The sequence below is a fragment of the Quercus suber genome, unplaced genomic scaffold (assembly GCF_002906115.3).
Source record: "Quercus suber isolate HL8 unplaced genomic scaffold, Cork oak 2.0 scaffold_401, whole genome shotgun sequence".
Classification (NCBI taxonomy): Eukaryota; Viridiplantae; Streptophyta; class Magnoliopsida; order Fagales; family Fagaceae; genus Quercus; species Quercus suber.
The window spans coordinates 381,717-396,792 of NW_027069852.1; the positions used below are offsets into that span (position 1 = coordinate 381,717).

The 15,076-nt window shown below is 36.0% G+C and overlaps 1 protein-coding gene across 1 annotated transcript; it reads left to right on the forward strand.

Moving 5' to 3' along the window:
• The first annotated feature begins 5,884 nt into the window (after positions 1-5,884).
• Positions 5,885-8,004, forward strand: LOC111993973 (putative ribonuclease H protein At1g65750). Its single transcript, XM_024025817.2, has 2 exons — positions 5,885-7,255; positions 7,493-8,004. The coding sequence occupies exons 1-2, from the start codon at positions 5,885-5,887 to the stop codon at positions 7,820-7,822; spliced, it is 1,701 nt and encodes a 566-aa protein (XP_023881585.2). The 3' UTR covers positions 7,823-8,004.
• Positions 8,005-15,076: the final 7,072 nt, after the last annotated feature.

Consider the following 15,076-nt stretch of genomic DNA (forward strand, 5'->3'; position numbering starts at 1 on the left):
TCGAGTTATAGGCAATTTTTTTAATTTTTTTTACCTATAACTCGATTTCTTATAAATCGAGTTAAAAAACGCCACTATAAGTCATAAAAACGTCACTATAGGCTCCTAAAAAACGCCGCTATAGGGCTTAACTCGATTTTGAGAAAATCGAGTTACAAAAAAGGGGCATTTCCCTATATAGTTTGGAGAAAAGGGCATTATGCTGCTATTTTTACCCAAACGGAGCATTTCCCAATTTTGTCCAAACCATCTCAGTTCAACGGGTTAAATAAAAAAAGACTTAAGACGAGCACATGACATCGGCATTCTTTTGTTTATACTTTCTTTTCTTTTCTTTTTCTTTTTAATTATTTTAAACTCAAACAAATCTTGGAGGCAATAGCTAGACACACACCATTGCAAAAGTTGGAGAGGAATTATTAAAGAAAAAAGGTCCATCCAGACCGAGTAACTTTTCGAATAATTCTACCTACACAAACTATTTTATAACATTTTTATAAAATGTTGATGTTAAAATATTTTACTAGTTTTCAATTGGATCCATCACTAATATATTATCACAATTTTTCTTACCAATAACCATCTAACACATCAACTATTCGTAAAATAATTTGTAAAATAATTTTTTTTTTTTAAATTGTAAAATAGCTTGTGCATGTAACATTACTAGTATTTTTTACATTTTGAAAACCAAAAAAAGGAAACCTAACGGCTAATCTGCTAAATTTACAAACTTTTAATACAGCCACAGGTAGCCGCAATTAATATTTATATTGCCAATTGTCTCGAATTATTGATCACACATTTTTAAAGTAACCATTCACGAATATTTCACATTAATTTAAATCAACGTTATGGCTGGCATTATGTTCTCTATTACTATTATCAATTTATTATTTAGGTCAGAAGGTTGGGAATATGATATCTTACAAGTTACAACCGACCAATCCATGCAAACCATAATTTTTTTTTATTTGCATTGTTAAATATTTAATGAACAATGTTTGGTTTACAAGTTGTAACTTAAAACTTTCAAATTTAATTGTAGTTTAAGGCTATATAACTAACAAGAGGAAGATAACATGTGTTCAATACTTTATTTAAGTAAACAATGTTCATTGCATATGATAGACACACATAACATATTCCCATTGTTGGTTATAGTCAAAATGACTACAACTCCCATTAAAAAAATTAACATAACTACGTATACTCACAATTTAAAATTGAGAAAATTTTTAAATTTAACATTTTAATTGATGACATAACTATTAATAGAAAATTTTACAAACTTGTAAAATATAAAAAGAAAATATAGTCCAATTGTCAAAATTGACATTATTTTTTTTGGGGGAGGGGGGGGGGGGGGGAGAAGAGAGAAACATAGTATACAGTATATAGAATACAAGGAGTATGGAATAAAAAGTATAGAGTAACAAAGAAACCAGCTTTTCTCACGTAGGGCTCTCTCGAGAACCCTAGGTTGATGAAAAATTTCTCTATTCTCTGACATAACTATTAATAGAAAATTTTACAAACTTGTAAAATATAAAAAGAAAATATAGTCCAATTGTCAAAATTGACATTATTTTTTTGGGGGGGGGGGGGAGAAGAGAGAAACATAGTATACAGTATATAGAATACGAGGAGTATGGAATAAAAAGTATAGAGTAACAAAGAAACCAGCTTTTCTCACGTAGGGCTCTCTCGAGAACCCTAGGTTGATGAAAAATTTCTCTATTCTCTGAATAGAGCTTTTTTTCCCTCGGTGGAAGCTCGGTGACTTTTCTTTCTTCTCAGATCTTCTCGCTATACCTTTTCCTCGTCTGCCCTCTCCTCAGAAATGGATGACCTTGCAAAACAATAGGCACGGCTGTCTCTCAAAGCCAAAGAAAACCAAACTATTGACCTCCCACCAGTAGTTAAATGTAACAGCCGCATCCTCGTCGCAAAACTCTTCACTAAAGAAAGGTTAACTTGGAGGCTCTCTCAAGAACCTTACGGAGTATGTGGCATTCGATTCAAACCTTTGAAGTGCGAGACTTGGGATCAATTACAGTATTAATAATCTTTGAAGATGAGTCCACTCCACAGAAGTTGTTGATGCAGGGGCCGTGGACTTTTGACAAGTATTTGATTGGCTTGTATAAACCATTGGGTGAAGAATCAGTGGAGGACGCTACATTTGATAGAGCGTCGTTTTGGATCCAAATGCATAACATTCCCCTTTACAGAATGAACACAGCCACAGCCGAAGCTATCAGTAAGACTCTGGGCACCGTCGAACAGGTTGACGCTTCCACCACTGGAGAATGTCGCGGTCGTTTTCTTCGGGTGCAAATCCAATTGGATATTAACCAACCTTTGTGCAGGGGATGCATGGTGAATATTGGCGAAGCGGTACCTCAGTGGGTGGCTTTCCAATATGAGAAGCTTTCGATCTTCTACTACTGGTGCAGCCTCCTTAACCATGACGAAAAAGACTGTCCACTCTGGACCGATGATAATGCGACTGTGAGAACTGAAGACCAGCAATACGACGCATGGTTACGTGCACCCACCATCAATCTTCAACAGTCCCAAGTGGTCACCGACAACAACACTCTGAAACACAAACCACCTAGCGGCCCACCACGACCCCCTCGCCCATCATCAACACCCACTTCTGCAAACACTCCGGTGACAAACCCCACCAACCTGATAACCCACAACACCCCGATACAACCCCCAACTCACACCAGTACAGAAAACCTGAAACACATGCTGTCCCATCCAGATATGGACCCACCCACTTTCTCGGAAAGAGTTACACATAGTGTCTCAACCAATAAGGAAATTTTGGCTGACAAGAATCTCTTCGATGGGCATTTCTCGAACATTGATAAGGCTTTAAATACCTATCCTTTCCCATCACAGTCAACCACTCCTCAAAAGGAAACTCCATCACTGGACCATCCCGTGATTATCTCCGCCGACCAGACACACCATGTCCCACCAACACCTTATGTAAGTGACAACCATCTTGGTGATAACCCAATCATGCACGTGCAGGATTCTAACCACGTGCCTCTCCATGGGCCTCTTCATAGGCCTAAAAAAACTATTGACCCATCTCAAGGAACTTGGAAAAGAGTTGGGCCTCCAAAGCAAACATTGGACTTACAACTCCACTCACCCCTTATTGGACCCAAACGAAAGCCTGAGAGTCAATCTCATTCCCATGCAACATCCATTGACAAGAAACAGAAACTTGATGAAGATACATGTACCTTGGGAAAAATCATGGCGAAAAATTTAGGATCGGCGGTGGCTGCTTGGCAGCACCGTCAGGACTAATGAGTGTACTAAGTTGGAATTGTCAGGGGCTTAGGAACCCCCGAACAGTTAATGCTCTTAAGAGAGCATGGAAAAAAGAAGTTCCCACCTATGTCTTCTTAATGGAGACAAAACTTTCCACGGATCAGTTGAACGCCAAGAAACAAAACTAGGACTACAATCAAGGCCTCGTGGTTTCTAGTGATGGTCAAAGTGGCGGCTTAGCTCTTCTGTGGAAACCGGATACAAAGGTACACGTATAAAATTTCTCGCATTGGTTTATTAATGCTCATGTGTTTTGTGAAACAACAGGAATATGTTGAAGATTGACAGGTTTTTATGGGCATCTCGAAACTAGCAAGCGTGAGGAAACTTGGACTCTCCTTAAGTCTCTCGAACAATTTAATCATCTTCCTTGGTTGTGCGTTGGTGATTTTAATGAGATTACTAGTCAGTCTGAGAAAGCAGGCGAATGCTTACGACCAACTCGCCAAATGGATCGCTTCCGCACTGCCATCCATAGCTATAATTTCATAGACCTTGGATTTTTTTGCTCTTCTTTCACTTGGTCTCGCAACCACCCTATTGAAGGCCTCATTCACATACAGCTAGACCGAGCTCTTGCCACTCCAACATGGAAATTGCTATTCCCCAAGGCTGTTGTCCACCATGTTTTGATGCCCTCTTCGGATCACTCCATGCTTGCCATACGTCTAAATCAGCCTAGGGCTCGACAACCCCGCCCCAAACCTCTCTTCCGTTTTGAAGTCATGTGGCTTCAAGATCCCCGGTGTGCTGAAATTGTCCAAGATGCATGGCATAAAGGTCTTTATAAACCGGATGGTGTTGCAATCATCAACTGTTATTCTAGTTGTCGTGATCGTCTTTCAGTATGGAATAAAACTGAATTTGACCATGTTGGAAAACAAATTGGGAGACTAAACCAGAAGCTTCAAACATTGGAGCAACACCTTATCCGTAATGAGTTTGAAATCCAGGAGGTACGAAGAGCTTTAAACCAATGGCTAGACGCTGAAAATACTATGTGGCACCAACGCTCGAGAAATTTGTGGCTCACTGATGGAGATCGAAACACCTCCTTTTTCCACCAAAAAGCATCTAACTGGAAGGCTAGAAACTTCATTCGTGGCATCTGTGATGAGGCGGGGCAATGGCAGGAAGATGCTCAAACTACTGAGACCATCATTCTGGACTACTTCGAGGCTATCTTTCGTTCCAATGGACCTATAGATTCATCACTCCTTGTTGACGCGGTCCAACCTGTGGTAACAGAAGAGATGAATAGCTTCCTTACTCGGCCTTTTACAGCTGAAGAAGTTCATAAGGCGCTCAAACATATGCACCCAAAAAAGTCCCTGGGTCCCAATGATATGCCCCCTCTCTTTTATCAACATTGCTAGTCTCTTATAGGTGACTGTGTCACAAAAATTGTTCTTGATTTTCTGAACTTGGGTATTATCACTCCAAAATTCAATGAAATACATATTGTCCTCATTCCAAAAACCAAAAACCCCACGAAGGTGACTCAATACAGACCGATAAGTCTATGTAATGTTATTTATAGACTCACGTCCAAATGCATTGCAAATAGACTGAAGGGTTTTCTGCCACATATTGTAAGTGAAAACCAGAGTGCTTTCATGTCTAACCGCCTCATCACTGACAATATTATTGTTGCTTTTAAAACTATGCATCATCTTAATCAAAAAAGGAGTGGTAAAGTTGGGGAGATGGCCTTAAAACTAGATATGAGTAAAGCTTTTGATCGTGTTGAATGGGGCTGCTTGGAAAAGATTATGTATAAGATGGGTTTTAATGACAAATGGATAAATCTTATGATGCAATGTATTACCTCTGTTACATACTCTGTCAGGATTAATGGGACACCCCGAGGTCACATAATCCCGTCTAAGGGTTTGAGACAAGGGGACCCTGTCTCCCCCTTTCTTTTTCTTTTCTGTGCAGAGGGACTATCCGCTCTTCTAAACCAATCTGCAGTTACTGGTCAGCTCCGAGGTGTATCAGCTTGCCCACTTGGACCACATATCTCCCACTTATTCTTTGTGGATGATAGCATAATTTTCTGTCAAGCAACTCCGGAATAATGCAGCCACCTAGAGCATCTTTTGACTATATATGAGCATGCCTCAAGTCAATAGCTTAATAAGGAGAAGACTGCTCTTTTCTTTAGCAGAAACACCCCACAAGCAACACAAGAAGAGATAAAAAATCGCTTTAGAGCGGAGGTTATTTGGCAACATGAGACTTATCTGGGCCTTCCATCTTTAGTAGGGAGATAAAAAAAGCACACCTTCAGGGCTCTAAAAGAAAAGCTTGACAACAAACTTTTTGGCTGGAATAAAAGCTACTATCGCAAGCCGATAAAGAAGTTCTCATCAAAGCAGTCGCTCAAGCTCTACCCACATACACGATGAGCGTTTTCAAGCTCCCTGATTCACTTTGTGATGAGTTAACTGGAATGATTCGGAGATTTTGGTGGGGCCAAAAGGAGGGTAAAAATAAAATGGCATGGTTAAGCTAGGAAAAAATGTGTGCACCAAAAGAAAAAGGAGGGTTGGGATTCAGAGATCTTAAAGCTTTCAACTTAGCTCTATTAGCCAAACAAGGATGGCGACTGCAGATGAACTCTCATTCCTTGGTTCATAGAGTACTTAAAGCCTGTTACTTCCTAAACACAGATTTCTTACATGTAGAGTTGGGTACAAAACCATCATACGCTTGGCGAAGCATCCTAGTCGCTCAACCTGTTGTAAATTTGGGTTATCGTTGGCAGGTAGGAGACGGCAAATCCATTGACATTTGGACTGACCGTTGGCTACCAAGGCCTTCCACTTTTAGGGTCCTAACACTTCCTGCCCAGCTTCCAGCAAATGCAAGGGCGGAGTCTCTCTTTGACCAAGAGAATGGGGATTGGAACGTTGACCTTATCCACCAAACCTTTCTCAAAGATGATGCCAACTCAATTCTTAGCATTCCACTAAGTCACCACAAACCACAAGACCGCATGATCTGGGCATACACACCAAAGGGGCGCTTCACTATCAACAGCGCCTATAAAGTGGCGATTTCTATAACTCGAACCTCAAGGATGGCAGAAACATCCCATGACTTTGAGCAGTTCCGGTTTTGGCGCAAGCTTTGGGACCTCCATGTGCCAAACAAGACCAAACTCTTTGCATGGAAAGCATGCAAAAACATCCTACCTACCAAAGCCAACCTCTACCATAGAGGAGTCATTGACGACCCCACCTGTGAAGCCTGTGCTCTTGCACCAGAGACCATTGGGCACTTGTTCTGGGATTGCACTATCACTAAAGAAGTATGGCTCCTCTCGGACATACCGCTTGATATAAACGGACTCCACCACAGAGACTTTATGGACTTCCATTGGCATTTAATTTTCAAGCAACACATAGACACCAAATTGCTTAAACTAGTCGTCATCATGGCATGGAGTGTATGGCTCAGTCGCAACAATGCTCGCCTGGGGAAAGCTCTCCAATCTCCGCTTGAAATCACAATGAGAGCTCGAGCATTGCTGCATGAATACCAGTTGGCTCACACTCGGCCCACCCAGCTCAAGGAAGCCATGGATGGCCGTTGGGTCCCACCTACATTCCCATGGTACAAGGTCAACGTGGACGCTGCAGTTTTTTCCCACCTCGGGGTGACTGAAATCGGTGTGATCATTCAGGACCACTTTGGATCGGTCATTGCTGCTCTCAGCAAACGCCTCCCACTTCCTTTGGCTCCTTTAGAAGCAGAGGCTAAAGCACTAGATGAAACTACTGTTTTTGCATGGGACATAGAAGTCAGAGATGTGATTTTTGAAATTGATTCTGCTACTGTTTGTTATGCTATAGAGAGCCCCACAGATGCCCCAGTTTCTATCTCTACTGTAGTCTAAGGACTTTGTTCCAGATTACGTGAGTTTCGAACATTCCAAACCTCACATGTAGGACGTCAAGGAAATAAGTCAGCTCATATTTTGGCAGCTTTTGTTAAAAATATTGATTCTTTTGTGACATGGATGGAAGATTGTCCACCTTTTCTCGCATCCACTGATTCTCAAGATGCTATGTTATTTTTTGCTTCTTAATGAAATGAAAGTATTTCTTATCAAAAAAGAAAAAAGAAAAAAAAAGNCTTTCACCACCACCAGGTCCATCACCACCACCACCATGACCATGACAACAAGAAAGAGCTGAAAGACATCCCAAAGGGGTGTTTGGCAGTCATGGTGGGTCAAGGTGAAGAGCAACAAAGGTTTGTGATCCCTGTGATTTACATCAACCACCCGCTCTTCATGCAGTTGTTGAAGGAAGCTGAGAAAGAGTTTGGCTTTGACCAGAAGGGACCCATCACCATACCTTGCCATGTCGAGGAGTTTCGCACCGTCCAAGGCATGATTGACAAGGAGCAATCAGTCCACCATCACCACCATGTTTGGTGCTTTAGGGTTTGATCTCATGTTGGCAGTCATGTAAATTTGTTCTCCTTTTTTTTTTCTTTCTGGGAAATTTTTCTTTGAGTACCAAGATTGATGTAGTTGTTAATGATGATGACGAAGAATTGGATGATATGGTTTATTGTTTTTGCTATATTTGGATTCCTTTAACAAAGAAGAAAAAGTTACATAAATTTCAATTTGATTCTTGCTTTTCCTTTTCTTCTTCTTTTTGAAGTATCCAATGTTTAATCGTTAATGTGAACACATGAAAGTGTAGGAGTACATGTTGGAGAGAGAGAGATAAACGTATAGGACACGGTTGGGACATTGAAGGGGGCAAAGGGCTCGCTTGGGGCCATTGGATATGTGTGTTTGTGGTGGCATAAAGACTTTCAAGGGATAAGAATGAAGTCCCTCCTCGACACAAAATAAATATGTTGTTGGATTTTTATTTGGTTCCTTTGTGTGTTTGGTGCATATGGTAATGAACACGGCTAGGTGGGTCGGTGTGGACCAATGGGTCTGAGCCTAAGAGGCCCCCCAGTGGTTCATACTTGTCTTTCTCTGTTGTTTTTTTCAGATGGGGCTAGAAAATAGATTGATAGAATGGTTAATTTGCGCCCACAAAACTTGGGTCATCATTGACGTATTGATGACACCCTGAAAACTCAAGCTCTTAGCCCAGAAAATTCTTCCTATGCTGGGCAAGAAAATATAAATCTATTATTACCTATTTTAAAAATTCTTTGGAAGCCTCAAAGTTCAAGATGTGATGATAATCCGACATCCATGCTAATAATAATAAGTGTATAAAATAGAAGGATTAAATTTTCTTCTTTGTTTCTTCTCAAAAAAAAAAAAAAAAAAAAAAACTTCTATGTTGTAAAAACAAAAAGAATTAGTATTATTTTATGAAAAAAAAAATATATATATATATATGATGTAATTTTTAAAAAAAAATTATTAATATTAATTGATTAAAATACAAGTATTTTTTGCTACCATCTCTCTTGAGACGCAACACATATAGGTAGCAACTAGTGTGAAGGATTCTTGGAAATCCAGTTCATGCTGCGCATGTACACTGTCGTTCTCCTTGAAGTAGGTCAAATTAATGAACTGTATATAACTCCTATAAAAATAAATAAATAAAAAAGAACTGTAAATTAACTTGATACCTTGCATTTGGCAAAAAATTGGTAATAAGCAATGAGAGAAATATTTGATATTTTGACTAGATTAAAGTCATGATATTAAGTTCTTCCGCTCGATTGTATTTATCAAATTATCAATATTTTTAACAAAAACGTTCAATATGAAATTTCATGAAGTTCGTTTTATGTTTTATGCGTAAACCATTAATTATGAAATACTTACTATCATTGAATAAGAAAATACATTTTCTGAACATACATATTTGTTATTTTCATGAACAGCTCACCATTTACGTTTTACATATGTTAATGGTTTTATTTTGCACATAAAACAAGGGGATGAAGTGTGGCATTCAAAACCACAAGGATATCATATTTAAAGGAGAAACCATGTAGGGTTTGTATTCTTTTTCCTAAAAACATATAATTATTGTCAATTTGCCATCTTGTGCCGCTTAACTTGCGAAGGTCTCATCTCCTAATAAACTGGGAAAAAAAACTCATGATTGGAGATGCAGCATATTAAATTGGTGTGTATGAAACTGATTGCGTTGACCTTAATAATTTATTTTTATTACTTATATTATATTGCATATTTTATTCATAATCATATACGTACAAAACAACGTGCATCGACAATCCCAAAAAAAAAAATTGAGTAATATGTTTCGTAATAAATTCCAAATAATTTTTATGTTAATGTTTTTCAAATGCTAACGTGTCAAATTTGGGACTGAAAGCAAAAATATTTCAACCCTAGATGACAACTTTAGGAGAGCTTTAATTTTGGCTTTGGAGATAGGTTTTGATAGGGTGATCTTGGAAGGGGTTTCGAAGGTACTCATCACAGCACTCCAAAATAGTTCTTACTCGTTATCCAACTTCGGCCACAAAGTTAAAGACATACAATACCTTGCTTTTTGCTTTTTAGAAATACATTGTTCTCATGTACGTAGATATTATAACACTATAGCTCATGCTTTAGCAAGACAAGCAATTTTTATCTCTCATGATCAGGTCTGGAAGGAAGATGTACTACAAGATGTTATCTCTGTACTAAAGGCTGATTTTAAATTTTATCGGCCTACTTTAATGACATGCACTATCTTTCTTCTCAAAAAAAAAAATTTTGACAACTTTACATTATGAAACCCTCACCTTCCCAAATCCTATTAATTTTTTTATAAATTTTATCCCAAACTCATTTATAACTAAATTTGAAATATCCAAACTCGAGTGTTTTTTTCTTTTTTTAAGTAAATTGTCGTATCAAGAGTTGGATCAAAGAAAAAAGTCAAGTTAACCCAAAATTGAATATCTGAAGTACTACCTCACCAAATTTAAGTATGTTCTTACAACAAGAGTTGGATCAAAGTAAAAAGTCAAGTTAACCCAAAATTGAATATTATCTGAAGTACTACCTCACCAAATTTAAGTATGTTCTTACACCAAATTGACCAAAGTGATATATTAAGAGAGACATTTTTTTTTTATAGATAGGATATTAACTTATGGCATCCGCTTTATGGTAATTATTTTCTTTATCATGCCAAGTCACAAATTGGTTTTTGGTTATTTTATAAAAAATCTATTCTTATATGTAAAAAAACATTAAATATGGAGATGTATTAGTAGTTTAAATTTATAATCAGGCCAGATTTAAATATCTGAGGTTTGCAATATATAATAGGTAAGGTTAGGTCAAAAGATTAATATATAATAGGTAACATTTGGGAATGTTTCCTTTAAATTTTCAAACTAAACAATTATGTGATTAGTTGCAATATCCTCTCAATATTAGTAGAACAGAAGATTGTTATCTTTTTGTAATATTTAAATTTAAATTTTACATGTATATCTAAAAAAAACACATGAAAATTAAAATTGTGATAAATGAATAAATTGTGAGGTTTATGACCAACTGATCTCATAGTTTAAGGAGGAAAAATAAAAATTTACTTTCCCTTTTATCATCTTTTAGCTTAAGTAATAGCTGTGGTATATATGGTAAGGCCGGTCTAGCCTTATCTCGATCTTAAAGTCCTAGTCCTATTCGATAATATTACTAGTATTAGTAAAACCATTTACAACACGTCTTTTTGTCTTTTTTAACATTTAATAATAATATTAAACTTTTATCACGTGTTACTTTTTTGTAAAAGACTTAAGATTTGGATAATACTTTTATTTACCATGTGTAAATTGAGAAGATATATATAAAACGCGCCGATATTTTCATTTGTCAAAAATAATTGGTTTCGATGTTTGACTTTGAAGTTTGAAGCCATCTTTTCTTTCCATTTGGGTCTTGTCGTCCAGATCTTATCTAGAAATGTATAGTTTGCGACAAATCGGCATTCATATGGGCTTTGACAAAAAACACAATAACTCAAACCAGTTTTCCATTCTTCAAAAGATAACCCTTGACCTTAAGGTTTGTTTAGTTGAGAAAATGGAAAAATGGAAGGACAGAAATGGAGCGAGGATAGAAAAGTAAGAGGATAAAAAGGATTTTAGTTTTCCTCATTTATGTTTGGTTGAAAGGGTGGAAATGTGGAAAGATATAAAACTTTTTTGTTTAGTTGAAAATAAAATTTGTATAAATTTACCATTATATCCCTATTAAATAAAACAAAATGTAACACATTATACTTTAAAAATTTTGTGTATAGATAGACACTTCATTAAAGTTATAAAAAAAAAAATAGCATAAAAAATTAACCCAAAACTGTTTTCTAAAAAAAAAAAAGGGAACAAAAACAAAAACCAACCAAAGTTAATAAGAATATAAACATATGAGTACCCTAAAAAAAAATGAAGATGAAGAAAGCTAACACGTCCAGACAAAATCAAAGAAAGAGAAGAAAAAAAAAAAGAAGAAGCCAAGCACCTTTTTTTTTTTTTTTTGATAGGAAAGCCAATCACGTTAGTAAACAGAGAAAGACTAACACGTCCAGACAAAATCAAAGAAAGAGAAGAAAAAAAAAAAGAAGAAGCCAAGCACCTTTTTTTTTTTTTTTTGATAGGAAAGCCAATCACGTTAGTAAACAGAGAAAGAAAAAAATCGAAGAAAGAAAAAAAGAAGCCAAACCACGTTAGTAAACAGGTAAAGAAAAAATAAATAAAATAAAAAAAGAAGCCAAGCACGTTAGTAAACAAAGAAAGAAAAAATCAAAGAAAAAAAAAGCCGACACATTGGAGGTGAAGTCCAACATGAGTGGTATTTTTGAAAGTTTATTTCATGAGCTTTTCTCCTCAGTTTTCTTCTCATTTTAGAGAGAATTTGTTGACGGGCCTAGGGAAAAAACACCTAGGCCCCACTATTTATTTTCCCTTATCCTCACCTAACTAAACACACTTCAAAAAAAATTTCTTTTCCATTTTCTCTTCAAGGTTTTCCATCCACCCTATTTCACCTCTAAACAAACGCACCCTAAGAAAAAGATGTTACAAAATTCTCTAGATAACAAAACCCCAAAAAGTTGGCTAAGTGATTCTTAAAGTCTCATGATATCCATGAGTTCCTGAATCTTGATGCCACCCTCAGGAGATTCCACCATTTAATAACCTGGTGTGTGTGGGACAGGAAACTACATATACCCAAAAGAATAGTTAAAAAAATACATTGGAACCTTATAGAATAAGTTTTAAAAAGACAAAGTTATTGGGTTGAATTTAAAAAATAAATAGAAGATAAATTACTTGCTAGCAACTAGGTTGTTTACCATAAACAAGTAGATAAGGTTCATAACCCAGAACATATAACTTTATGGGCTGCACGGCTCTAGTGTGACCTAGTTTTAAGGCACATGAATGAATGAATGTTCAACAATCAACATTATAGGCTAGACGAAATTTAAGCCAACCTTTGTATTAAGGTACAAATGTATAGAAGATAAATTACTTGCTAGCAACTAGGTTGTTTACCATAAACAAGTAGATAAATTTCATAACCCAGAACATATAACTTTATGGGCTGCACGGCTCTAGTGTGACCTAGTTTTAACTTTTAAGGCACATGAATGAATGAATGTTCAACAATCAACATTATAGGCTAGACGAAATTTAAGCCAACCTTTGTATTAAGGTACAAATGTATAATAAGTTCAACACATTTGACATTAAAATCCACCAATAACTCTGCATGTGGGGTGGACTTCCTTTAAAGTGAGACTCAGACCCATATGCATGCTGTGAGATTCATATCCTCTTTAAGGTAAGACCCATACCATATGGTATATGCTGTGAGAAGTATACCGTATATATAGTATATACCAAATACCTTTCATCATCAATAAATTTCATTTTTTTAAAAATTGAAGAAAACAAATTCTAACTTTAAAGCTCTTCATTAAAAATACTAAAAAAATGTCATTTGAACTAAAGGTCAATGACATCAATAAGCTTCTTAAGCGAGGTGAATTTTTTTATATATATATTTTTTAAATTTCACCAAATTTTTTTTTAATTTACAAGAAGATTAGGAGCAGCTCGAACTCGGATCTATAAAAGTTTTTTTTTTTTTTTCATTTACTTGATAAATAAGTTGAACTCAAGCCTAAGTTTATGCTCAACTATTGAGGAAGCCAAGCATAAACATAATAATATACTCGTGAGTATAAGGATCTATTAAAGTATTTATTATATTATATGTTGTAGGGACAAGGGGCCCAAATATATATTGGGCCTTGGGCCTTGTCCGAGGAGGCTCAGTGGTTCAAGGGCATACCAATAGTAAGGAAGATGTAAGACTGTGAGCTCCACGAACATGTTATGACTATAAAGGCTGGGGAGGTGATCTGAGGAGGAATATCCCCTCGGCTAAACGAAGCAAAGATCAAAATGTGTGTTCTATCATCCAGGATTAAGTACCAGGAAGTTCTATTGATAAGAATATGCACTGTGAACGTACATGATAGATGGAAGTTAAGAAATATCTAAGAGAAAACTGTTATCACCGCATTAAATGCTCTGTAGCTAACTCTCTGACCGCATTAATAAGGAAGTAATGTATGAACAGTGCTTTTCAACTTTATAGCTACCCCCAAAGACTTTAAAAGGGTGCTGATAGGACAAGGATCAACACAAACAATCTGTTGTCCACGTGGAGGGTAGAGATAAAAGGGGAGATGTGGTATAAATTAGAAGGGAGGTCCTAAGAAAAAATGATCGAAGAATTAAGACAAGAGTACTGTAGCGATTAAAACAATATTTGTAACCAATTTCAAGTAATATGTATAAGAACTGACCTCCTCGGACTATACTGAGTATAATTTATCTTAGATAAATCTAGTTCATTTTTGTTTTATTGTCTTCTGGATTCATTGTAGTTGTTTCCCAACTCATTATAGCCTAGTTTTCTAACTCACTCTCTACAAATTCATTGTATTATGCTTATTGAGCCTAAATCCACTTCCTGTTTGGGCTTAGGACTCAATTTGTGTCCTTACATATGTTTATATGTATAATTATATAAAATATATATTGACTTAATATTGAATTATATAAATTTGTAAATAAGTTTATAAGATAACAAATTATTATTAGTAATTTATTGATGATATAAATAGTCCATTTGATAGTTAAATTATATGTAATTTTCAAAATATAGGGTTATTGAATCTAATTTTTATAATTGCAAAAACAAAAACCACTATCTAATTAACTCCTATAATATAATTTCACTTATAATTTAGTGATTATTTTTTTAGATTTATGAACTGGTAAAAAACTTTAAATTGTCTCTATATATGGGGAAAAAATAAGTAGTTAGTAAACAAACTCAAGAGCTCGTTCAACAAGAAAATGAACCAATCTTAAACTTGTAATTTAGTTTGGTAATAAACTCAAACTCGGCTTGTGTTCGAAAGAGATTTAAATAAACAATTCTGAACTTTTGATACTTGACTCAACTTGGCTCAGCTCTACTATTCAATCTTGACCTCAGTTTGTCTAAGATTATCCCTATCTTGTCTAGCAACCGTGTAAAAATTTACCGTGTAAAAATTTACATGGCGACTGGAAGGATAATGTTCTCATAAAAGCAGTGCACAAAAATTGCGCTTAAACCTCAAGCAATTTGCACTGTCGATATATCGTCCAACTTCAATATAAA